Below are 27,500 nucleotides of genomic sequence, written 5' to 3'. Positions count from 1 at the left end.
GACCACTGCTCGCAACCCTCACGACTTGGCGCCCAGAGGGAGAGACGATCCTTCGACGATCCAGAGCCCACTTCGACGATCCAGAGCCCGATGAGTCCAAACACGACGTCCCAGGCAGGAGAGAGGAAGAATCCAACGCGATGATCCAGGCAGGAGAGAGGAGGAATCTAACTCGATGATCCAGGCAGGAGAGAGCGGGAGCTCAACCACGACGTCCACCAAGAGAGCGAGCCCACGCGCTGTCCGCCCTCTATAGTGCAGAGCTCCGCTCCTTCGCTCCACCCCCTTTTTGGCTCCGCCTCTCCTCTAGCCCTTTCGAGAAGCTCCTCGAAAAGGGGCGTTCCCTCCTCACGGCCGCCTCACACCCCGTATCCACCAATCACCAGCGAGCTCTCGCAGCCTCTCCCGTCAGCCCCGGTGCAACAAAAAAGGCGGGAAAACTCGCGCGCCGTTGTAGGCCTTTCACGGGGCCTTCGTTTGAAGTCTTCGGACGGTCCAAAATAACGATAGAACAGAAAAACGGCTATCTCAAAGAGTCGCAGCCCGATGAATCACACGAAATCCCTTTAAACAACGGTGGGGAACTATCTGCACATAAACTTAGCGTCATAACTGATCTAAGGACCCTTTATGGTGTATTGCGAATTTCCACAACCGTAACAATACACACACACACACACACACACACACACACACACACACACACACACACACGTATATGTGCTGTGTTGTTACAATTGTGGGGGTAGATGGAAGAATGTAATGGGGCATATAGCATTGTGTTGATTTGCTTTGTCTGTGGATGAGTAGGAGGCATTCCGATGTGAGTAAGTAGGGAACCTGTGGGCTGAAGTGTTACGTGTCACCCCACGAGGGGTGGTGCGGTGTTAATTAACCGAGGGAGTAAGAATATGTTCCCCAGTATGTGATTCCCCTCTGTGATTTTTGCCGATGTTTTATATTTCAAGATCGGCAATAAAGGTGGGGAGCGCGTCCCTGAAACCACAACAAACGGGAAGAAAGCCCCACCTTCAAGGGTTGACAAAAAGCGAAGTCACGCCCCCGAGGGACGATTGATGGGCATGACGTCAGAAGCTTGCTGAGCAGGAGGAGCCCCGCCTTCCTGGGTTTGATGCATGCAGGCCACACCTCAGAGGCGGAGGGAAAATATCGGCATGATCGAAGTAATAGACAGGCAAGTTGCGCATTTTAAAAGGAAGAAGGAGTTGACTTGCACATTTTGGGAGATCCAGGATCAGGAGGCTGGACATTTTGAGAAGCATCGGACTCAGTAGGCTTGTGAATTTTGTGAAGAGCCGTGATCAGTGGAGCCACGAGGCGCATTGCTTGGAGAAGCGAGAGCGGAGGTTGAGCGCACGCCGAGGAGGACGACACTGCTATTGAATTTGTGTTGAGGCGATTTGGCTCACATGGTGAAGCAAGACGCTGGCCTTTTACTCTTGGTCGGGTCAGTGAGGGCGATCAGAGCACACAAAGCCATTACACTAGGGCTTTGAGCCTTGATGTGGAGTGCCTTGCATGCGTTCATCCCACTATGAGAGAGGCACCTCAATTCCAGTTCCACAAGGATCAGCTCTGGGCCAAGCTTGGTACAGAAATCGTTAAAAGGGAAGGTTTTTCTTTTCATTTTGTGAAAATATTCAATATTTTCAATGAAAAAAAGAGAGGTTGGAAGAAAACATTTTCTGTATTTAAGTCAGTGAAGAAGGCGTCTCGACTGTAAGATTGATATACGTTATTATTATTGTAATTATCATTACCTTTTTGAATTATTGTCTGTTGTAAATATTTATTTATTTTCATTAAATGTATTCCTTTTAAGAAACTGTAGCATTGTGCTGTTCTGGTGCAGCGCCCCAGTGCTGTGCTTCTTACTGGGTGGATCGCCTCTCTGCCATTATGCCCCATTAACCCACGCGCAGTAATCTCCGAGTCTCGCTTGTAGTCTTCAAGGGAGAAGCTTTGTCATCTGTCCAGGTAGGGTTTAAACCCGCTGGACATTTCATTATATGCGCGTGCACACACACACACACACACACACACGTATATGTACTGTATAAACACACACACACACACACACACACACACACACACAACACACATACATACATACATACATACATACATACATACATACATACATACACATCAAAAATATATATCAATGTTACGTCTCAGGTTTCGGGGTTGCCATGAGGGAAAACTCCTGAAATCCGACCAAACTCCGGTCCTGCAGGTCGACATGCCTACCGTGGATAAGTCCGTAGCCCGCAGGGTTGTGAAATAACCACAAACTTCAACCAAACGGCCAAATATCTGTGTTCCTCTGTTTAACACCGTTTTCCTGTGGCCAAGGGGTGTTGTGGCCCAACTAACAGAGGCTCATGCCCTCAGCACACACTCAGATTACTGCAGAGTGGAACAGAGAGTGCAGCGCTGGCTATTTAATCGAGCATAACAGTTTGTGTAAAACGTCCCAGATATTGCTGGTGCAGACTGTGTGACCAATAGGGAAAAGAGAGGTTGGAAGAAAACATGTATCGGTTTATTTATATCGGGGGAATACGGGGAAAGTTTGTGCGGCACCTGTATGCAGTAAAGTTTTTATTCACAAGCAATAGCAAAGCACATATGTAGGGTGTATGTGCGGGTGTGACAGGTATACAATGGGAGAAATTTGTATTGTACGTATGTACAGCAAGTAGAACAGATGCAGAGCAGAACTTGTTCCCCTGACAATTATTAGCCCCTTCTACAATCTTACTTAATTATCTACACAAGACATGGCGCCAATCAGAATCACAACTGGAGAAATGCAGAGAGAAAGAAAAGTAGATAAGATGCATGGCAGAGCGTGGATATGGCTCCTTCCCTCCCTAGTCAGATACGTGCAAGACTCATGTCAGCTTCCCCTTGGTGGCTCTCGCAGTCTGAACAGGCAAACATGTGCGCAGGCTTGGCCAAAAGACTCGTCATATTGAACGTCTGGTATATAGAGATGCTCAGCGGATCGAATGCCCACTAGATCGAACTGCTCTGTGAGTTGAACGCTCGGTAGATCAAGATACCTGTTAGATTGATATACTCAGCAAGGCTGCTTCATTTTCCCTTTTACAAGCTCTTCCACGAATGTTCTCCCACCACTGAGATCAAGCAAATCTGTTGTTGTTCCATAAATACACAATCACACTCTTTCTACCTCTTCTCGCCACGGAGGTCAAACTAATGTTTCTGTTTCAGGAACATACAGGAACACACACTGAACCACATGACTTGCGCATGACAGCTGCAACAACTGCAGTTTAATCATCCTGCAGCTCTAAATGTGTTGTTTTCCAAGTAAACAAAAGAACCAAGAGACCACTGCAATCTGCAGGGCCAATAATTACCTCCATTGTGTTCAAATGGGGTTTTTGCATGAATTGAAATAACAATTCGATTCACTTTCCACGTGTTCAAGCACCTGCTTGAGAATCCTTTGTGCGAGTCGAACGGTAATCGTGGTCCATTGTTTTGAAGGAATGGTGATGCATGACGCGTGTGGACTCGTGACATGGGGTAATCTGTGATGTGGCGGTAGGGGGATAGTGACATGGTGTTCTTGACATGGAATGGAACAGGAGGGAGGGAGAGGTTGGATGGGCAAATTACAAGATCGACAGGGCACGAGGAGCCATGAGCTTGAAAGGTGAACATGGCGAGGGACTGTCGATGCATGGGCAGGTGGAGCCATAGAGGGATCCAAAGTTGGATCGAGAGACGGAGGGGGTGTAGTTGGTGTGCCAAGGAGCAAAAATGTGTTTAAGAAGAGATTGATGTAGTCATGAAAGAAGATACTTTTTTCTTGTGTGTTTTCTGGTTGATTGGACCATGCCACACATGTTTAGGGAGGCCAGCTCGGTTAACTCTCTTGCGAAAGTTGTCATCGAGCTGGATTTATAACTTTGCCACATGACGAAATTTGACCCAAAAATTAGGTGTAGAAGATATATAATTGATTTTTTCATGATGTTTAGATTGCTGTATACCAACATTTTAGGTGTCATTATAAAGGGTTTAGGGTGGGCTACAAGTTGGCAGGATGAATTTTTGATGGGTTCACCGAGTGCAGATTTAGCGGTCAAAATGTCATGCTCGGAAGGGGTATGTGAAAATCTCGGGGTCTAGGATATAAATAGCCTTGCTGGAACCAAACCAATGAACATAAATGAATCAAAATGACACAAATTTAAGAGTCCTACATGACAAAGTTTATAATGATCAAAGGGTTTTAGATGGGTGCAAAGGTTTTAGGATTTATCCCTTCGTGTCGATGAGCAGAATCGTAAAATTGGCTCTTTACTTGCATATTATGTTAACCCCTTCTGGATATTTCACATTAACCCTTTGTGTTCATTGAGTTATTGAAGAATCATGAAAGATTTTCAATGTAACTCAAACCCCAACAGATACGTGTAACTGAGAAAGAAATTACACTTGATTCACATGCTTTTGTTATGTAGATGAATCCTTCATGTACATCATCAATTAACACGATGTCGATGCAGTAACTTTGGCCATATCATGTTCATACAATGTCGAGGATTATTTGCCGGGTGATTATGAAGGATTTTCCGAATAACCAAGTTTACTCATTGAAAGACCTTGTGACTGTGTGCCTAATCACTCACTATTCCTCTTGTTATCCCCCGTTAACCAACGAAGTTGGCGGGGGGGGGGGGGGTATAGAAATGGGTTCCGTCCCTCCATCACATTTCGTTTCCGGAGCTAAACAACAAATTCCCTCACGATATATTTACGAAATTTGGTACACACATCAAGCAAGTGGTGAACTGGTGCCTTTTGATATTTTCTAATTGATAGGTCACATGGTTTGGCAGCCATGTTGGATTCAAAAAATATATATTAAATAATGTTTTCTCTGGAATCACTTAACCTAACGAAGCGAAAATTTGCAACTATCATCTTCCATCATGTCTGCATACATAGTAAAAATTATGATGTCACAAGTCACATTGTTTGGTGGCCATCTTGGACAGAAAAACACACCTCATCTGATTGACACGAAACTTCACACACGTATCCCACTGGAGGATTGGAGGCAGAATATAAATTTGTGATGTCATAGGTCACATGGTTCGTCAGCCATCTTGGATTTAAAATTAATAAATTTGAAAAATCTTCTTCTCCAGAACGGCTGAACAGATTGAGGAAAAATTTCACATACACTTTCCCCAAGACATCCTTTCAGAAGTTTGTTAATTTCTAATTGATAGGTCACATGGTTTGGCGGCCATTTTGAATTTACCCTAAAACCTTCAAACATCTCCAGAACGGCTGGTCAGATCAAGGGGAAACTTCACATACATATTACACACGCTTAGGGAATATAAGTTTGTTAATCCTCATTTACTATGGCGGGGGATATCGAAGACTTTGTCTTCAACGGATGCTCGTTATCATTGTAGCTACAACTTGTATACGTGTACATGTTCATGAAAAATCACTCATTCAGCTATTTTCCCCATCCAAAATTCGAAACGATACTCCCTGTTCATCATCTGAATTTGCCACCACAAAAGGATGTTACAACACCAAGAAATTCCAATTGGTATTTTCATATACTCTACGTCATACCAATATTCGGCCATAGTTACGATGATGAAAGACTGATGATGAATGATGGATCGGAGTATGAGATGTCCATGTCCATGTTCATAAAATGTCATTATTCTTCTCTTCAGCAAGGGTACACAGTAGTGGATCTCCACAGCAGTTACAAGCCATGCTACATGACTCTTTGGTTTTCCGACAAGGGCAATGCGATCTACATTTGCCTTTACGGTATTTGCGTCTCATAAACATCACACCTGGTTTGCATGGTTTGGTCATTGAAGTAGCCAAAAAGTATCCCTTCTTTGTATTCCTGTCAAAATCTGTTAGATCAGGCAACATTGGATTTGCCAGCGTTGCACGTTTCCAAATGAAAATTTGAGACACGGCCTTCATGATATGTCGGTGGTAATGATTGGAGGTTAGATTGTTTTTGTTTGGAAAAGATGACAGTTCATCCATAGATCCAGAGAAGTGCTTTTTCCCATATAATGCAAAGATGGATTTGCATGCAGACTCTGTGATGGGTTCTGATATTTCTCTGATTTCACCTGCCATAGTATGCTGTGCTCCAGGTTCAAGGAGTTTGTCGCAATCCAAGGTCGCTTTCAGTGCAGTTTTGTGTTTTTTCCACAATGGAAAATATAACTGACAGTGTCACAGCCAGTGATTGCATAAGCTGTTAGTAATGATGAGGTTGTCACGTGTGTGCATTGACTTGTCAGGAACTTTGAGATGGGATGAAGACATTTTGCTTCTACATCCAGAGCTTCTCTAAGTCTACTACCCTTGAAACATGGTTCATCCAATTCCTTACTGTGCCATGTAACTTTCCTCACCTTGTTACCCTCGCTGAAGGAGAGGGTATTGCATTTGGGTCCCTTTATTTGCCTGTCTGTCTGTCTGTCTGTCTGTTTGTTTGTTTGTCCGCACAGAACTTTCGTGTTTTTCTCCGCAACCGCTTGTCGGATTGAGACGATATTTTCACCATAGGAGCGATTACTCATGTGGAATGTTGTATTGATAATTAGGACGTCATAGGCCACGTGGTGTGGCAGTCATGTTGGAAAAACAGGAAAACTTTGGACCTCTGTATCTCTGAAACCGCATCAAGGAAAAAATTGAAACTTTGCACAGAGCAAGTACTACTCATAGGGAATAAGTGTGCTTATTTTTTTTTATAGGTGCCTTCATTATGACGTCGTAATTGCATATGTAGAATTCTACATCTGATCAGTATAAAAAAAAATTTGAGGGACATCTAGTGATAAAATATGAAACACAAACTACTTTGATGACGTCATCGGTCACGTGATTCGGCAGCCTTCTTGTTTAAAAAAAAACAAAAAAAACCTTCAAATATGTTCTTCTCTGAAGTGGCTAACAGATCGAGATGAAACTTTATACATATGACTGTCTAATGCCTATCCATGAGGAACAAAAGATTCACACATATAACATCATCGGTCACATGGCTTGGCAGCCATATTGGATTTACCCTTAAACCTATAAAAAAATTCTTCTCCAGAACGGCTGGACATATCGAGGGGAAACTTCACACAAATGTTCCCCAAGCCTTCGGTGTGCAAGTTTATTCAGGAATAATTGATAGGCCACATGGTTTGGCAGCCATATTAGATTGAATAAAAATATTGAACAATGTTTTCTCTGGAACCGCTTAATCATAAACATGAAACTTCACAGTTATGATCTAGTAGTGATAGGGAATACATGTTTTAAATTTCAACCCGATCAGGCACATGGTCTGGCAGCCAGAATTATTTAAAGTTTTTGATCTGGGTTCTTTTGGGTGGGGGCGGGGGGGTTTGTTTGAATAATGGTCATTTGGCTGTGCCTGGATGGGTTTGATGGTAAAAGAGAAACAGCTGAAACCTGAATCCTATCCTGGTTCCTCCTGATGACTTCATCTTTGCTTATTCCTTGTTTGGGTTCCTTCTGATGACTCCAATGCAGGACCGTACCTATTTGGTCTTCCATTTGATTTAAATTGAATATGTATTTCATCCTATTCTAAATTGAATTGAATAATAAGAAAAAAACGTCATGGGTCAGGGTCAGGTGTCCAATAAAAGTGGGGTTGCATCAAAGCAGGACATCTTGGTACCTGGTCAGCACTGCCAGCATTTATAAAGTGGCAGTTCTCGTTATGTCAGTTATTAATTGCGTAACACACCAGTACACAAATGCCACACAAAACAAGTCCTGGTGAGGTTCTGCAATCTCTGATTGATCTTTTTTGTTGTTACTTACAATGTCTAAGCATACCCCGCTAGTATACCTCTTGTAGCTTGTACATGTTGCTGTGTTTGAGCCTGGGCAGTAGCTGCTGAAATCTCTCTGTCCGGGTTCTTCCTGACATATTTGCTCGTTGTTCCTTTCACATTTCTTTCTAAAAAAAATTTCACAATTATATTTATTCATTCTTATTCGTGCTTTTTCTTCTCTTTCATCTCTTTTATTTTGTATTACTCTCCTTTGTTATCTATCTCTCGAAGGAGAAGTGAATTCTTGCAGAAATTTTTCTGTAAGGCTCACTTGGCTGCACCTGGATGGCTTGAGGGTTGTGGAGCAGCGGCTGAAACCCGAATCCTATCCAGGTTCCTCCTGATGACTCCATCTTTGCTCTTCACTTCTTTGAGTTCCTTCTTGGTGTTCCGTTTCATATATATGTGTGTGTATATATATATATATATATATATATATATATATATATATATATATATATATATATATATATATATATATATATATATATATATATATATATATATATATAAAACCGGGCGTTGTGGCATGCGCCTGGAATCTGGCTACTCGGAGGCTTGGGTTGGAGGATCGCTTGAGGACGGGAGCTCTGCGCTGGGCTGCGCTATGAGAGGGTGTAGGGCAGCCCGGAATCATGGTGAAACCCAATCCTTATCCCTGTGTCGTAAGAAGCGACCAGGGTTGCGTCAGGAAGGGCATCCGGCATTAAACGTATGCGGATCATAACGGATGATCCGCTGTGGCGACCCCTAACGAGAGCAGCCGAAAGAAGAACAACATATATATATATATATATATATATATATATATATATATATATATATATATATATATATATATATAATGTTTGTTTATTTCATACACACACACACACACACACACACACACACACACACACACACACACACACACACACACACACACACACACACACACACACAAACAAGCGTATTCTTCCATAGATATTTAAAAGTTTTCAAAAATACAGTGGTTCTGTATTTTTGCAACTTCTTTGATCTTTACCTCCAGTTTCTGCCATTCATCTCTCTGTATATCACACACATGAAGCGATGATGCAGCACTCAGCGGCAGAGTGGTTACATGTATGCATGAAGTGTGAGATGTTTTTGTGTTTCACAGTTTGTGCAGGCTTTGAGACTGAAACACAACCCTAAGGTTGCCATGCATTGTGTTGTCCATCTCTTTGATGACCAGTCATCGTGGTGCTTTATGGTGAAAGCATTCCACTTGTTTTATTTTCTTTGTTCCCTTCCAGTATCACCAGAGGGGGCAATAGGTTTGCTCTCCATATGTCTGTCTGTCCCACCTGTGGTTTTTCAGACTTTTTTTTTTCCCAATACCCTTGAACATATTAAACTGAAACTTGACACGTGGCTTTGTTATGATAAGTTATAAAGCAAGCTCGAGTTTCAGGGCGTTTTGTCAGTTTTTCACAGAGTAATGCCCTTTTTAATCTTAGAAAACATCACATATTATTAATGGGTCAGTGCTCAGCTGGCCTGACTCCACCCCCCAGCTTAACACCCATTGGTGGGACAACTGGTCTGACTCCAACCCAATAAAATTATGCTCCGCCATTGCATGAAGCAGCACAGATCCGCAGGCCCCAGGCCTTAGGCTGGGGTGTTAGTCCATGGCCCAGTGCAATTGGAATGATCCCAGGTATCTAACCACGATGTATTATATATGCACATAAGCCGAACACATGTTTTGCTTCATGTATGTACATCGGGTTATTTTTAATATGAAATAGACAAAGCTGAGAAACGAACAAAACACGGTGGGTTAGAGTTTCCTCTTCTTCATTTTGCTTCCAGTTTCGGCTCAGGAGCGCGTTAAACGCAAACAAATTTTTATCTCCTGTTTGTTATCCCAGTTGTCTATTGGTTTCTCGTCTACAAAAGATGAGTAAATGAAAATAGTTTTTCTTTTAATTTTGCTGAATAGACCCAAGCATGGCATGTTAGAGAGTTTCTTCTTCTTCATTTTGGTTCCGTTTCGGCTCAAGGGTGCGTTAAACGCAAACACATTTTTATCTCCCGAACATTCATTGGGAGCAGTAGGCGACATGTATTGCAAAGTAATTCTCGCTCTTGTTTCTTGTACACCGCTCCTTTCCAATTCCATATCCAGGCGATGCATGAAGTCATCACATCACAGGGCGCGGAAGGAAGGGAGTACCGAGTTTGTTTTCTTGTTTTGTTTTCTTGTTTGTTTGTCCGGGCGATATCTCGGCCATCCGTGGAGCAAAGAAGCTGAAATTTGGGAACAAAATTGAAGATGTGCTTTGGCAAAAAGTTATTTTTTGATTAATTGATTAATTACTTAATTATTATCGATTTGTTAATTCCATAATTATTTCTTTTCTCATCTCGGCAATATCTCGGGCACCCTTTGACCTTGGAAACTGATATTTGGACACGACGGTGAACAAATGATTTGGCTATAAAAGATATTTTTGATTAAATCATTTTTCAATGAATTACTTCATTTTCAAATTTTCAGATTCGAATGAAACGGTAGTGGTTTAATTATGCTGTTAGGCAATTGATTGAGAAATCGATTATTTTATGACTATTATTTATTTTAATTACGCAATTAATCACTGAATCAATCAATTATTGCACACCGCTCACTCCAAATACGTCTCCATATGCTGCTTGGCTCGTATCATTTGTACATATTTAGCTCAGAAGTACATTTGTACACATAAACTAAGTAGCATTTGTACACGTTCGGCTCAGAAGTGCACCGCTCCCTCCCAATTCCGTGTCCATGTGCTGCACGTCGGCAATGTCGTGCGCTGGAGGATTTATTTATTTATTTGGCATGTGGGCGGTGTACTTTGAATGTACCGCTACTGGTTTTAATTTTTGTGTCAGTCTCGGGTGACGCACATGCACACACACTTATCCACCATTAATGCAGATTTTCCCTGAGATCAAACAAAATGTGTGTTGTGGTGTCCGACTCATTAAGTGCCATAGATTTTACGGCAACTCAATTTCTTCCAAGCCACTGACACCTCTGGCTTGTTCAGTATACAAAAACTTTGCGTGGTAAGTTATAAATTCTGAGTAAATATGAATGTAACTATTGAAAGTAAGTGTTTTATTTTCAGCGTTTCTTTCTTTCTTTCTTTCTTTCTTTCTTTCTTTGTTGATTATTTGTTTTTAGCAATTGTTTTGAAGTACCGTATTATACTTACAATGCATCCGCCTGAGCGAACAAACTCCACTTTATCTCGATCGTGCTTCATTGGTCCCGTCCGATGTGGGATATCATTGTAATTGTAATCATTGAGCCCGTCCGATGTCATTGTAATCGGTTTGTGTGCTCGCATGCCGATCTACTTTGATTTACTTTCTTCGATCTAACATAATCTATATACCTCGCTTTGCATTGTTAAATGCTGTCTTGTTAGCCCGTCCGCCATTTCGCGGGAGACGGGGTTTTGCAATCACTTCTGTGTGTCTGTGTGTCTGTCCGGGCCGTCACTTGTTTTCTTTTCTTTTTTCCATTTGAGCTTTTGTCATCAAATTTTCAGGAAAGTTTTATTATGAGAATATCGAGAAAATAAACGAATAATTTGCCCAAAAGTTCAAAGGTCAAGGTCACGTAAAATCGTCCATTTTCATCCAATTGACCTGAAAATTTAAGAATTAGCATATCGGGTCATTCAATTGGTTCACCAATCAAAAGCTATAAGCCAAATGTTTTTTGTTTTTTTTAGATCAAAAGGTCAAGGTCGTCTAAAATTGTAAAATCTTTTTTTTAGCTGTTTTCGTCATGTTTAGCATGCAGAAGAATAAGAAGAAGAAGTCTGAAGTCTGAAAACAAAGCGGACGCCGACAAGCTTTGCATTTTCAGATGCTTGCTGGTTGACTTTTGCAGCGTGTTCAAAATCCGAACGAGTGTTGTGCACACGAGAGCGCATGCATGTGCTTCTCACCCTTATGCATCCTAACACACCTGTTGTGTGATGTGTGCTCCTCAGCAAGGTGAAGTTAGATTAAAATGCCTCACCACCTTGCAAGGCCTTTACAGCAGTAAGGAGCTCACGGCGAAGCTGGAGCTTTTCACCAACAGGTTTAAGGTACGTTCTTCACGCAGCGTCCTTGTGTCGCTTTATCTTGTTATATATTTTCTTTTGAGCATTCATCAAGGCCTTTCACATGAATTGTTTTCTGATGTCTGTCGTGGTGGTTGAATCTGTGGCCTTGATTCCCAAACATTTGATGCAACATTGGAGGCAACTTTGTGGCGATTATTTTCCCACCACCTGTTCCAGGATCGAATCGTATCAATGACCCTGGACAAAGAGTACGACGTGGCCGTACAAGCTATTCGCCTCCTCACCCTTATCCTACAGTGAGTGTAGCGCACACACACGGACACCCGCCAACGTCAACATCCCTGTAATTCAATGTCACTTAGCCTTCACCGGTTGTGTATTTGTGCTGAGTCTTGGAGGGTTGAGACCACAGGTGTAAGGAGGTGGGAAGGTTTATGCTTGAACATTTGGTTTGATTTATCTGTTTGAAAACTTTGAGCCAGTTTGTATTTTGCATCCTTTGTAAGTTTTAGGTTAATGATGACAATGCCTCGGTGGAACAGAATAAATTTTGCATAAACTAATCATGAGATCGATTTTTATTTATTATTTATTATTTATTTTGTGACGCGACGCCGCTGGATGATATACAAGCGACGTCGAACGCTTTCCCGGGTGTACTCCCTAACTTGATCGTCTCAAGTTAATTTGTTCTAGAACCAAAGAGTTGAAAGATCGTTTTCGCTGCACGGTTCCTTTTCAATTCCCAGATAGCGGTTGACATTTATTTATTTATTTATTTATTTACTCTCATATTTGTCTGCCACTCTCATGCCATCTTCTCTGCTGGGGTTACAGTTTTGTTGTGACATTGTTATTGGTGGTTGTAGTGCCAAACGTGCCGGATCATATTGCATGGGAACATGTGCAGCGTGACCGTTGTTATTCCTCTCATATACATTGCCTTGTCCGTTTCCATTGCCATTAGAAACCAAACATCTTTTTCATCGTACAGCTGATTCCATAGATTTTTTCATCCAAAGGAAATAGTACGGATGTCAGTTACATTGCCAGCGGGGGCAAGGAAGCGAGTGGGTTGATAGAGAGGATGATGGGCGGATTGAGTTTGACAACCAATTGTATGACAGAAAACTCGAGGTACATATCTGTGAAATTTGAAAGAGGTCGTACGTGGGTGGTCCACTTGAACATGAAACTCCCGTGGGTATGTTTGGATGTCTTGGAGCAGAAGGACTTGTGCATGAATTGAATATTCCTTTTAAAAGGGAACAGTGATTGTTGTGCGGTTGGAGAGGGTGGAATAAATGACCCTGATATCCACTCTTGGAATGGATTTGTTTGACCAATGTAGGGCGGTGGACGGCGTCGGTGGTCACCAAACGTCGTCGGTGGTCACCAAATCTTTTGGCACAACACCGAGCGTCGCGAAGAAACTGAGGGTCCGTTTAAGCGGTCTTCGAGGAGTACATATTAAGTGGCTTGATGGTTGGCGACTGGTTGGAGGTTAGAGCGTCCTCTCCGAGTCTGGGAGGTCGGTGGTTCGAATCCCGGCCGAGTCATACCAAAGACTTTAAAAATGGCGTGTGCTGCTTCCTTGCTTGACGTTCAGCATTTGAAAAGATAGCTCTTGTGTGCAGCCTGTGGCTGCTGGTAGCATCATTTTCTTGCTGTGCCGCTGATGCAGTGCCTACTTGGTCCTCATTTTGCCGACCTCGGAAGGATGACAGGCTGAGTCAGCCCCACCTGGTGCTAATTCAACAGACGAACAGGAGCTCTAACTCAAGACTCCAAGATCTTTAGCCAACCACGTTAACCGTTAAGCCAACACGAGGCTTATTTAATGGGTTAGAGAATGGACAAACAACTATAGGTTGGCAACCATCGTGCAGGCTTCAGTGGATCTCATGGACTCCTCCTGCCTGCATTGAAGTTCCTTGTATTGAGTGGGTTTTTTGGTTTATTCAAATGTTAATGTATGCTCGCTACTGGACAAAGAAGCTGAAAGTGTTTTCCAGATGCAATAAAATTAAGAAATAATTATCCGCGGGCGGGACAGCTATCTCCTGTACTTAATAGATCCCCGTCTGCTCTACAGTTTGTGTTAGTAAATCGCGTTCACAGCTCGCAACCTTGTTCTTCTCCCCCCCTGTCGGTTAACCAGGTCGAGTAATGACGAGGTTCTTACAAACGAGGACTGCGAGAATGTGTACCACCTGGTATACTCGGCTCATCGGCCTGTTGCCATGGCAGCAGGGGAATTCCTCCATAAAAAGTGAGTTTTCATCGACATGGCCTCGTCTCCCACCTCAAATTACCGCACTTCTCTACCTCGACATCTCTCGTTTCGTGCCTCATCTCATCAATTTTCCTTTAAAAAAAATTACATTTTTACACTCCTCCCCTTTCCTCCTCCCCTCTCCTCCACCCCCTACCCCTCCTCCCCTTCCTCCCCTGCTCTCCTCTCCTCTCCTCTCCCCCTCCCCTACCCCTCTCCCCTACTCCCCCTCCTCCACTCCTCCCCCATCCTCTCTGACCTTCCCTACTCCTCCTACTCCCTCTACTCCCCCTCCCCTCCTCCACCCCCTACCCCTCCCACTCCCCTCCCCCTACTCCGCCTCCTCCCCTCCTCCCCCTCCTCTCTCCCCTCCCCTACCCCTCCCACTCCCCTACCCCTACCCCACTCCCCCTACCCCTCTCCCCCTACTCCCCTTCCTCCTCTCCTCCCCCATCCTCTCTGACCTCCCCTACCCCTCCTACTCCCACTACTCCCCCTCCCCTCCTCCACCCCTCCCCTACCCCTCCCACTCCCCACTCCCCTACCTCACTCCCCTACCCCTCTGCCCCTACTCCCCTTCCTACACTCCTCCCCCATCCTCTCTGACCTCCCCTACCCCTCCTACTCCCCCTACTCCCCCTCCCCTCCTCCACCCCTCCCCTACCCCTCCCACTACCCTCCCTCTACCCCACTCCCCCTACCCCTCTCCCCTACTCCCCCTTCTCCTCCTCCACTCCTCCCCGCATCCTCTCCGATCTCCCCTACCCCTCCCACTCCCCGTACCCCTCTCCACACCCCTCTTCCTGCCTGTACCTTTTTCATTTTTCCCAGACTTTTTGAATGATGTGGTTTCTATTAACATCCAACTCATAACATGTCCTCCTCCTCCTCGTCGTGCATTGTTTCCCGCAATGAAACGAAAGCAGGAAGCATCCTCCCCTGCCCTCCCCTCCCCTCCCCTCCTCCCCTGCCCTCCCTCCCCTCCCCTCCCCTCCCCTCACCCTACCCTTCTGATTGTGTGACAGTTGAATGTCCCCATTCCCGTGCTTGCACTCTCTGAGTGCTCTCACAGCCTCATGCGTGAGCTGCACCATTTGAGAGCCGCCAGCAGGAGGCTCCGTACGTGTGTACTGCCTGTTTGTGCCACCCGAGGGCGTGCATCGCAGACGCGCACATTGCACATTGTACCATTTACCAACACGTCACGAGACACACATGTCGCTGCAAACGTTTTCGAGCGGATTCTCTCTCGATGGATGCCCATTTGTTCGTGTTCAGTAAATATCTGGCTTTGCATCGATTTTTGCAACATTATGGTGGTAGTGGTAGTTGGGTGGTAGGTTAGGCTTTAGTTTAATTGTAGTGTTGTGTGACCATAGTTTGCTGTTTTTGAGACATGCTAACGAGCAGTGCTCGATTCCTGCAGGACTCGTATATTAAGGTACCGAGCTTCATAAAGACTGGCAAAGATAATTTTAGACACATTTGGTTTTATTCTGAAATTAAACTTGAATTACCAGTGCTCTTCTTTTGGTACATGATATCTTAGTCCAGTTTTTTTTGTGTAACTTCGACACATCCTTCATCGTATGATTTTCATTGTGAAATTTTGAATCTATTTCTTGTTTCGATTTTAATTGTGTGAGCCATTGGATTAAATATTGCAACCATATGACAATGAGTGACACACCGATGAAGAGGAAGATAAAACACATTGATTTGAGGGGAAGGATAAGATTTTATTTGTTTCTTTCAAATTCCTATCTGGATCAAGGCTTGCTGTCACTTGCAGGATCTTCAGTCACCATGATGCGGAAGCAGAGGAAGCGCTGGCCAAGAGGCGGGGTCATCGAAGCTGCAATGGCACACTCATTCGAACACTCGTGTTCTTCTTTTTGGAGAGCGAGGTGAGCGTCACGTGTTTGCGTGAATTATTTGTCGGATTGACATCGGAATCAGCAGCAAGCTACCTGTGATTTCTCTTACATTCTTTGATTTGACCATACTACCCTCCAATGTTGTAGCCCCTTTGTGGGCAACCATTGAGTAACCTCATCTGACATGATTGTTCATCCTCCGGGACATGCTTGCATATCCGTAGCTCCACGATCACGCCGCTTACCTGGTGGATAGCCTGTGGGACTGTGCCGCTGATCTGCTCAAGGACTGGGAGGGAATGACCGAGCTGCTTCTGTCTGAGCCAGCACAGGGTGAAGAAGGTAAATTGAGAGCTGCTTCTACAAAAAGTTGCTTTTTTGAAACTAAAAGCAAAAAAAAATCTCATTTTTCCCATTCCCCATCTCTTTCTCTGTCTCTCATGTTTTTTTTAGGCTTGAGTGAGAGGCAGGAGAGTGCCTTGGTGGAAATAATGCTCTGCACCATTCGGCAGTCAGTCGAATGTCACCCTCCTGTCGGTCGAGGAACCACCAAGCGGGTTTGTCTCTCGTCCTTTGGCCTGGCAGTGCATTTCCCACCCATGGCTAGCGAAGGAGTCCTTTTTAGATCTGATTTAAAATGCACACACATTCACCCAGTCGTCATCGTCATCATCGTCATCGTCATCGTCATCATATCGTGTTGTGTATTTATTCCAGGCAAGCTGCTTTCAGTGACACCTTTCCAATCGGTCTGTTACATGGTCGGAAGTCATTGGGCAGTGATCATTCTCAGGCCAAGCAGTCGCTCTAACTGCAGATATTGAGACCATTTTCATCTCTCTGTCTCTCTGTTACTCTGTTTAGTCCTGCTTTTGGTCACGTATGAATTTGAAATTGTTTTCCATGGGGATATCGCAGATTCTGACGGCAAAAGAGAAGAAGACACAGATGGATGACAAAACCAAGTTGACAGAACATTTCATCCTCATCCTTCCTCAACTTTTGGAGAAGGTGAATATTTTATCTTGCCTATTAGCAGGAGTTGATCGCTTTTGAAAGTTTACCTGCTATTTGCATCATCGCCGAATCTGTTGCTCGGCATTTGTCACATTTTTGTCGTCTGGCATGATGTCTGACTTCTTTGCTGCCAATGCTTTTCCGCAGTACTCAGTGGATGCCGAAAAGGTGACCAACCTTCTGCAAGTTCCACAGTTCTTTGACCTTGAGATTTACAGCACAGGCAGGATGGAGAAGGTGAGTAACTTATCTCCGTTCATTTCAGAAGTGATAATAAGCTTTCTCTAGCATCAGCTGTTTTCTCGTTTGTCGAGATGATCCTTCCTTCGCGTGGCTCTCAGCATCTGGAGAGCCTTCTGAAGCAGGTGAAGGAAATTGTTGAGAAACATGTGGAGGCGGACGTACTGGAGGCGTGCAGTCGCACGTACCAAGCGCTGTGCTCCGAAGAATTTGCCATACATGGCACTGTGTTGGTCACCCTGGGACAGCTTGTAGATGAGCAAGTCGAAAGGTTTACCCACCTGGTGGAGAACATCCTTCAGGAGGTAATCTGCCCATTCCTTCAAACGTTGCCCGTACATCATCTGTCTCGATTCCCATCTCTATCAAGGTTCATCTCATTGTTCGTTTCTCTTCCTCTCTCTTCGTTGATGTTTTTTACATTTAATCTCTTCTTTGTCCTTGCTGGTGCAGGGAGAAGAGCCAGATGAAGAAGATATCTACAGCATACAAGCAACCCTCAAGAGGGTAACAGCTTTTCACAAGTCAGTAACTTCTCCCTTTTTTTTTGTATGCATGATTGAGGCTCGTGGAAGGGAACAAAATGGAAAGGGGGAAACACCAACAGCAAAGTAGAAGGGAGAGTGAGATCAAAAGGAGTGGGAGAAGGACATTTGTGGGGGGGGGGGTGAACAAGCTGCACACAAGCCAAATTAATCACAGCAAGAAGAAGAAGGGAAAAGTGGGGATACAACAGAAAAAGAACAAACCAACTGACAGCTAACAAATGAAAAGAGGTGAGGAGATGGGGGGAAAAAAAGTCACCATAACTTGGAAAAAGGGAGTGCTTGGGAATGGGCTTATTTGGGGTAGGAGAGTTCTTGAGTATGGATGTGGGATGACCTGAGGTAGTGGTGAACAGCTGTCTTTAAGCCCTGGAGGGAAAAATGCGACTGAACAGATTGCATAAGTTGGTTCTGCAGACAAGAGAAAAGAGGAACAAATGAGAGGAGGTGAGCAGCGACACTGGATTTGTGGAATTGAACAAGAAGAGGACTGTTGGTGTACTGTGTGCCCAGTAGAAAACTTGGAGGGACAGAGCCAAGACAGAGCAGAGGATGCAAGACCAAAAAGGAAGCGGTGGAATATAGAGGCCACCAAGTTGTTTGCGATGCGAAAGTTACAGGCCGAGACACTCAGCTTCATCGTGGGAGATCCCAATGATTTTGAGGGCCTTGCTTTCCATGACATCAACAATGGCAAGGTGTGAAGGAGGGGTGCCAGCCCAAATGGGAGAGCAGTACTCCATCAAGCTGCAAATGAAGGCCTTGCAGTTTGTCAGACGTTCAGATGGGCCAAGGAAAGATCTTTCATGAGGATAGATGCCCAGTCAGTGGCTGGCTTTGGAGGCCATCTTGGAAATGTGGTCTGCCCATGAAAGATCATGGCTGACTGTGAGGCCCAAAAAGTTTGCGTGACTTAACCTCTTCAAGTGGTTTGTTCAGGAAATAGATGGGAGGGATTTTCATACAGTCCTTTTCTGATAGACAGGGTGAGTGTTTGGGATTTGTCGGAGTTGAAATATTTATTCTAATTGTTGGACGAGCTCCTGATTCTATCAAGGTTTGCATAGAGGGAAGAGGATACTATGCCTGCCTGTCTGAAGGATGAGAAATGATGCAGCAGAGGGTGGAATCCTCAGCAAAGAGAAGCACAGAATTTTCCATGAAATCAAAGATCATTGATGAAGATGAGGAACAACATTGGGCCCAAGCCACCACCTTTGGGAACGCTCGTCTTGACGAGGAGAGCAGATGTAAAGATCCCGTTAAGAGCTACATGCTGACTGTGGGAGTTGAGGAAGTCGGTGATCCATGAGAGGAGGCGGCTTTGGATACCATAAGCAGAGGGTTTGGAGATCAAGGCCGGGTGCCAGACTCCATCAAATATACATCCCTCAATCAAATAAATATCCCTCAGTTAATCCCTCAATCCTGCGATTATAAACTTTATTTTAAAGTCAGAGGTTCTACTTACTGAGCTCACTTTCCATGTCAATATCCCGTGTTATTTTATTGTGTGACAAGTCGAGAGTTTCACTGTTGTCGTTGCAGCGCGCACGACCTTACACGCTGGGAGGTCTTTGGAAGCTGCTACAAGCTCCTCCGAACAGGCATCGAGAGTGGAGACATACCAGAGCAGGTCTGGCCCCTTTAAGGCACTTTGGTTTGCAAATCGATGCATTCGTTGATGTGCTTCAAAGCACCAGTGGTGGTGATACATTTGCATCATCCGTGCGGCATGCCTCCAACCGGTGCACTCATCCTCTTACAGTTTGCCCTGCCGTGGCCTTTATGGTGTCGGCAATTGGCTTGGTAGCACATTAATTTGAATCGCATGCATTCATCCCTCTTTACAAGTCTGCTCTGAATACCTGACGAAGGTGTTGTTTCTGCAATTTCTCTTCATTGTCTGTGTCCTTCTCCCCCATGCTGTCCCCATGACAGGTGGTTGTGCACGCACTGCAGTGCACTCACTACATCATCCTCTGGCAAGTGGGAAAGCTCTCTGACAGTTGTCCCACCAAGGTGCTACAATGCTCAGTGCCTCTGCTTATGCTTGTTATGACCTTTACTTGTGATCCAAGGCTCATGGAAGAGCTTGTTACCTCCACCATTTGCGATGGACGGAGGTTATGTTTTAATCCCTGTCTGTCTTTGTTTGTTTGCTTGGTTGTGTGCGGGATATCTCAAAAAGTTGTCGACGGACTTGGATGAAATTTTGTGGACAGGTTTCGGTGTGTTTCACGGATGAAATAATTGGATTTTCTTGAAGATCCAGATCCAGATACTCGAATTTTTGAAAGTGATTCTTCACCGTTGAGAGATAGAAGCAACAACGATATCTAGCATAATATCTCAAAAAAGTTGTGGACTGATTCGGACAACACTTGGTGGACTCGCTGGGTGTGTGGCAAGGACAAATTGATTCGATTTTGGTGAAGATCCGGATATGGATCCGACATATTTTTATTTCGTTCGACCATGTTCAAATTTTAATCCAAAATCTGAGCCGAATGAGGTACGAGTTCAGATGGAAATCTTGAAAATTGCACACCTCCTATGTTGCTGCTCTTGCCTGCTTCATGTTGTAGTCTTGCTTGCTATATCATGAGCCACCGTCATCTGCCAGTACTTTGTCGTGCTTGTGGAACAAGACTCGGAATATCTTGTAGGTTGGACCAAAATCCTCCCAGTGCAGGCCGTTCGGTTCTTCCTTTTAGTTATTTAGCCTTGTCTGTCATGGGAGTAGAGCCAGATTAAGCTGTGTGTTGTTCATCATTCATTTAGTGCAACCTGACGATGAGCCTTGCACTTGTCGTCACAGCGTGAATGCTGATGAAGCACCGACAAGGCTGGATCTTGTTAATTTTTTTTTTGTGCGTGGGACTCGATCTACCTGGCTTAACCTGTGTTGTGAAACTCTTCCTGAGAGAGTTCCGATTGTACCTTTGCAGGAGGAGTTTCTCGTCCTGAAGAGGCAAGTGAAAATATTCTGCCAACTCTGCCAGCATTATCTCACCAGTGTGAACATGGCGGTAAAAGAACAGGTACCTAATCGCAAACGCATACTCTTAAGATGTTAAATCACATTACTGCCTCAAAGGTTTGCTTCACGAGCCATGAATCGGCCATGTTTATAATATCGCTGCATATGAGACATGAAGGATCAACCAGTATGTTGTGGTGGTGTTTTAATGAGGCGTTCCGCATGTTTAACCAACCTCGGTGTGGTGGTTTACATGTTTACTACTACTTCTTCTTCTTGGGTCGGCTCTTCGGCCGAACACGGATGACATTGATCCTCAGCTTCTAGTCCTCTTGATCAAACATTGCTGTGTGCAGTTCCTCTTTCTCAAGGTCTATATCCTTCTTCAGCATGTTAATGTAGTTGAGAGCTGGTCTTCACAGCTTCGGTCTTCCATGTTTAGTTGTCCAGAGTACAAGATTGGAAACAGATTTGTTTTGCGGCGGTCGCAGTGCCAAACAATCATGAGACATCTTCTAATTTTAACCAACAGCCCTGGAAGACAACCATAGAGCTCTTTATTTATCCTATGTTCATACCTGTGGACATCGAAAGCTGAACAAATAAAGTCGAGTATAGCATCCATCAAGTTCCTTCTCGTGGGTCGCAGTGAGTGTCCGTGCTTCACTTCCATAAAAGCAGGACGGTCTCAACTGCTTCTATGGACGGTGATTCCTTGATTCGCCAAGAAAGTGTTGGCTTCCATATCGTTGAAGGTTTGTTGCAAGCACTCCGTGCGGAAGCTTTCCTTTGTTTGGTATCTTGAGCAGTTGTGTTCACGGAGGAACCAAGATACTTGAAGTCATTGACTGTCTCAAGTTTTTTTTTTCCCCATCGTTTGATATGATTGAGACTTCTCTCAACTGGTTGAATGTTATCACTTGGTTCTTTAGTAGTAAAAGGTCAAAATTTCCACCATATTTGTGTCACATCCACAACTTTCTCCATTGTATGTCCTAAAAATACTGTTTGATTGCAGTGACGAACTTTCATGAAATCGGTTTGTAATTAGGAATATTGACCTTGGCCTGAAAATGGGAAGTCATATTGCAAAAGGGAGAGACCTGCACGATTCATTGGGGGTGCTGATATCCACTCCAGATATTCGTCACAACAAAAACATAAACTGCCAAACGGGCAATAGAGGACAGAAGGAAGGATTTAATTATTAAAGAGGATTTCATCATTACTACCATTCAGAGGATGTAGCGGTGTGCTGCTGTGCGGTGCGGTTTGGTGAAAGGGATGAAAATCCATCAAACAAAGATGGGATTGAATGTGCCTGATGAATGAGAGTGCAGACTCCTCGTTGCTATCACATGAGATAGTTAGTAAGGGGGTGGGAGGGGTGTACAGCCAGGAAGAACCCACAGTGCATCGGTTGGTGAACAACATCCAGTTGGTGTGCATTAGACACCTAGTGAAAGAGAAGTTAAGTCCAGATACCTGCCAAATGCAGGTGATGAAGCTTCTTGAACGCAGCTTGACGAGGATTTGTATTGTATATTGGCATTTGCGTTGTATATCGAGTTGTATGTTGTCAGGAGGAGAATTAGCGTAATGAGACCTGAAAAGTGTGAATGAGCACTGACTTGAATCGTTTTGCAGAGATTGGGTATTCAGTCTGCTTCGACCGACTTGGCATTGAGAACGAGGAGTCGAGAGCAAAAACTGCAAGTCAATTGGAGACAAATGGAGAAGGGAAGGTTAAGGAACCAGCAATAGAAATCTGTGACAACAGTATGTTCAAGGTCCGATTAAGGAAGAGGAGGGTTTGTTGGTGTTGATGGATGATATCAGGAGAAGAATTAATGCAACCATGAGATCGGGTACGAGAGAAAGAAGTGGAGGGAGAAACGGCAAAAGAGGGAGATGTTCTTGCGATATCCATTCGGGTTCGCAAAGAAGCTATTTGAGTCGAGTAAGAGTGGAAGTTTGTTTGTGCCACGAGAGCAGCTTGAGTGGTATTTAAGGGATACTTGCATCGACCTAAGGAGGTATGTCACCTTGCTACCAATGGGGGGGGGGGGTCTACCGTGTCAGACCAATCCAGCCTGTCCTTTCATTTCGACTGATATCAGGTTGCGTGAGGTGCAGGAAGTGGTGTTTAAGGCCATGTTGGAGAGTGCTCCAGTGGAGAACGGTATAACTTTGAAGTTTCATAAGAAATGCCCAAAGGTTCTACGAGCATGTGGCTGCTCGTGAGGTCGACAAGGAGACATGCATTTGTGTCTCATGAGTGGTGCCGCACCAATAGGATATTCATTCCAAAGGAAGAAGGCTCAAAATAAATTATGTAACTCTGGGCAATCTCCCTGCTTAATGTTGGGGGTAAGATAATGTCTGGTGTGCTGATGATGAGAATGAAACGGTTTGTGCTCTTAAACGGATATATATTAACACCTTGGTGCAAAAGGCTGGCATTCCTAGGTTTCCTGGATGTTTAGAGCATTCAGCAATGATCTGTAGTATGATTCAGAGGGAGAGACAGGAGAAGAACCTTGTGGTGTCGTGGCTTAATCTTACTGTACCTCATTCCTATGGTTCTGTATGTCATTCCTTCCTTTGTGAAGGCCCTTAACTTATTCTGGATCCCTTAGGAAGTTAGCAAGTTCATTTTCTTGTTATAATGGCTTCTTCACGTGGTTCATCACATAGACAAAGTAGCAAGCGTTGGAGGTGGGTACACCAACGGAATGCAAGGTGGTATCATTTGTGTTTGTGATGGCCATGAAGTTGATAGGTCATGGTGCTTAGTGGGCTGCAAGAGTTGTGCCACTTGCCCTTTGAGTATTTTTTCCTCCACTGCAAGCTTTTATGAACGACATCGTGGTTTTCACTGACATCGCGTTTATGCCACCAGGTGTTTACTGAGACGGCGAGAAGATCTGATGGATTGGAATAGAATAACATTCAAGGAGAAAAAAGTAGGGGTCTTTCATGAGTGAGAGGGTGCAATAAGGAGATTATTTTCTTGGTTGGAGATGAAATAATTCCTAGCTTTAAGAAAGGACCGGTCTAAAGCCATCGGCGCTGGTATTCCTTGCTGATCATGGACCACCATAAAGGCAAAGTCATCGAAGCAGAGTTTCATAAGAGTGATCTCCTGGGTCATCACAAGGTCCGGTGTCTACAGTTCGCTTTGCTGCATCATGTCCTCTGGGCATTGCAAGTGCATGAAGTTGCTGTGATATGGGTGGCGATTACGGAGAGGAAGGTGAGTGCAAGTAGTGGGCAAAAATAATCGAAACACCTTGCTAAATGAAAGACACCAAGCAACGACTTCCACACAGGTGAGGCCCATATGTTAATTAAGCAAATAACATCCCAGCATGCTTAGGGTCATCATCATCATCATCATCGTCATCATCATTTTACGGCCATTTCCATGCTTGCATGTGTAAGCCGAACATCGGCCATCTACAGAAATGCTGCACACGCTTGGTTGCATATAATTATGGCTGCCATAATGCAAGAGGTGACCTCCCCCCGTCCCCCACCAATGCCCCCATCCACAGAGCATGTGCGGTCGCCCAATGGTTTCATGCGCATGACACTGATGTTATCCATATATCATGGCCTTTTCAGTCACCGGATCTGAACCCAATCGAGCATTTATGGAATATTCTGGATCGACGCCTGAGACAGCCTTTTCCCACCTCCATCAAACAGGTGTGACTTGATTGACTTTCCTGTGGAAGAATGGTGTCACATCCCTCCTGCATAATTCCAGATGCTGGTGGACTCTGTGCCACAGCGCATCCAGGCCATACTGGCTGCACATGGTTGCCCAACACCCTATTAAGTGATTTTACATTAGTTTTTCCATTTTTTTTAGTCCAGAACCTGCACATACATTGGCAAATGGCATGGAGTGCGAAGAATACTTTTAGGTATTGCCCTGAACAGCTCATCAGCTAAATTGTGATAACCAATGTCACTTGTGGAAGAGTTCAAGGTGCGCAAGACAAGGTTGTCCATGTTGCATAATTCCTCCGACTTTGTTGTGAGATTGAGTAGGCCCGATGTGCTGTGAGGAGTCGAGTGTAATGTGAGCAGGAGTACAAGAAGTGGAGAGCCAGTTGAAGATAAAGGAAGTCACTGGAGCGGTGATGAAGGACCGACGAGGTATTGGATGGCATACAGAGCATTGGTGGGCCTAATAATATGAGGGGTAGGCATGAGTTGATAAGTCAAATTGAACAGGAAATGAGAGTGGTGCAAGTAGTTGGCCAATCCCAGGAGGAACAGCGGACAGGATGTTAGACAGAAAGTGTGTGTAACATAACATGGACAAAGTTATGGACAATGGAACCGGAAGGTATTAGCTTCTTATTAAGATTATTCTTATAAAGAGGTAGTCACCTTCACTCTTTCATTCCTCTTTTTCCTGCCTTTGGAACAAACTCCCACATCCTCTTCAATCCCACTCTTCCCTCCAGGTCTTCAAAACAGCTGTTCACCACCATCTCTTGTCTTCCCCCATCCAAAACCACGATCTTTTCTACCCCCGATAATCCACCCCAAACCCAACTCCTTCAAATTCCCTGCTTTCCTTCCTGAAAGTTCCTGCCGTGTAAGGACCTGAAAGTCCGTGTAGTGTCCATTGTGTTTACCCTGTGTACCCTGCCCCATCCCTCTATCGCCTTGCTACCAATGGGGGGGGGGGGGTCTACCGATCTCCTCGTGCCTCTGTTCCACACTGTTTTTTCCTTCCCTCTCCCACCCCTCTTGTCTCTTGCTCCCCTTGTTGTACGTTCTGTGTGTTAGCTCTCATACGAGCCTTGACAGTGTACACAAAACAAAAAATAGATCAGTCTATGATTTACTCCTGACTTCTGTGAACCTCCACAAGTGGAACATGCTGGAATGTAATGCCTGCAAGCGACGTGGTCAGCACGGAACGCTAGAGAATGTGCCGTCAAGTTGAGGGAGTTGTTCAGCATTGCATGTGGCAGTACAACCTGGTACTACTTGTCCTGGATGAGGTAGTTGACTAGCAAGTGAAGATCATCAATGCAACAAGTCAGAAAGGTCAACATTTTATGGCAACTTTCAAAACTCCTTGACATTGACGGGAACCCTGCTCCCCGGTTCTGGATAGCGAAAATAAGTGGACCTCAACGGAGCCCTCATTTTCCAATTTTTCGTTGCACGGACTCTGCAGAGACCGGACATGGTTCTCTGGTCGGAAGAGGAGAAGGTTCTCATGGTGGAGCTCAAAGTAACAATCAAACGTCGAATGGGCTCATGAGAGGAAACTCTCCAACTCTATCGACCTCTGGGTCTTGTGCGATCAACAGGGAGGAGGTGTCACATTTTAACTGTTGAGGTTTGCTATTGCTGTTTTGTTGCTGAGTCTGTATTCCACCATTTCGACATGACTTTTCAAGTGAGAAGGGGGTGCAGCGATCGTCTGCATGAGGCTGGTGAATCTGCCTTTGGTGGATATGGCAAAAGAGCAATGATGAGAAAATCGCTATTATTATTATTTTTTTTTTTTTGGCAACTGCGTTCGATGTTACCCGGGTCGGGGGCTAAATGCTGTTGGGGCCACCCATGTGGGTGCGACAGGAGAAGGCCCTGAAAGCACAATGACCGTTGTTTCCAGCTGAGGATGCGGTACTTCGATCAGTGCTGGGTGTGTGCGTGCGTGCGCTCTAACGGTTTAATATTTCATTTGTCAAATCCATGCATGGAAATGATCAACATACACTATCATTGTAAATGGATTTGAGGATGGACAGGCAACAACCATTATTATTCTTCTTCTTCTTGGCAGCTTGGCTGCCGGATCGCCATCATTTTGTTGGGGCGTTACTACGCCGCTGTTTCTGCACTCCTATACCAGAACACTGGTACTCATTTCACCGACCTCGAAAGCATGACAGGCTGAGTCGACCCCACCTGGTGTTAATTCAGCGGATAACGGGGCTCAAACTCATTGCCCTCAGATCCCAAGATAGCCACCATAACTACGAAGCCAACACAAGGTCTACCATTATTCCAAGAAAGATGTCGGGATGGTTTAATATGATGATTTCTTGTTACCATCCCGATCTCACTTACATACATTTTGGCAGAACACCCCACATTATTCTCTCTCTCTCACTCTCACTCTCACTCTCACTCTCACACACACCCCCAATAAGCACACTGACTCTGACACGACAATTACATCATGTCCACAAATTATACCAACACAAAACCTCCAAACTAAGAGGCATCTGTATGGTACTCAAGCCTTTGCAAACTGAGATTAAAACCGACGGTCAGGAATAGACGAAAGCAGAGATGTCGATCGAGATTTCGTCCTTGTTGTGGGCTCATCAGGACAACATACTGCTGATCGTTTATTCGTGACCATATAAGGCTCATTAATATAACTCAATCAAACCACCTAACTCGACAAGGCAGTGGGGCACAAATCGACTCTCATCACAACAATTGCTGCACGACCTGCCAGCAGCAAGTGTCGCCTGCCACACGAACACATTGTCCCTGCCCA

At 44.5% G+C, this 27,500-nt stretch overlaps 1 protein-coding gene across 5 annotated transcripts in view; it reads left to right on the top strand.

Moving 5' to 3' along the window:
* LOC147026903 (cohesin subunit SA-2-like) overlaps positions 1-27,500 on the top strand; it is a 224,262-nt gene that overhangs the window by 175,476 nt on the left and 21,286 nt on the right. For all 5 annotated transcript variants that reach the window (XM_085882803.1, XM_085882799.1, XM_085882801.1 and 2 more), the window contains exons 11-23: positions 11,939-12,037; positions 12,233-12,312; positions 14,178-14,288; positions 16,084-16,198; positions 16,393-16,510; positions 16,622-16,725; positions 17,087-17,179; positions 17,333-17,422; positions 17,527-17,730; positions 17,879-17,949; positions 19,519-19,606; positions 19,912-19,992; positions 20,922-21,014. In XM_085882803.1, coding sequence (XP_085738929.1) covers positions 11,939-12,037; positions 12,233-12,312; positions 14,178-14,288; positions 16,084-16,198; positions 16,393-16,510; positions 16,622-16,725; positions 17,087-17,179; positions 17,333-17,422; positions 17,527-17,730; positions 17,879-17,949; positions 19,519-19,606; positions 19,912-19,992; positions 20,922-21,014 — 1,347 coding nt within the window. The remainder of the gene's footprint in view (positions 1-11,938; positions 12,038-12,232; positions 12,313-14,177; positions 14,289-16,083; positions 16,199-16,392; positions 16,511-16,621; positions 16,726-17,086; positions 17,180-17,332; positions 17,423-17,526; positions 17,731-17,878; positions 17,950-19,518; positions 19,607-19,911; positions 19,993-20,921; positions 21,015-27,500) is intronic.

Source organism: Eptatretus burgeri, chromosome 5 (genome assembly GCF_056783735.1).
Source record: "Eptatretus burgeri isolate ZD-2024b chromosome 5, Ebu_testis_v1, whole genome shotgun sequence".
Lineage (NCBI taxonomy): Eukaryota > Metazoa > Chordata > Myxini > Myxiniformes > Myxinidae > Eptatretus > Eptatretus burgeri.
The sequence above is the reverse complement of the archived record's forward strand: the minus strand, read 5'-3'. Positions and strand labels throughout refer to the sequence as shown.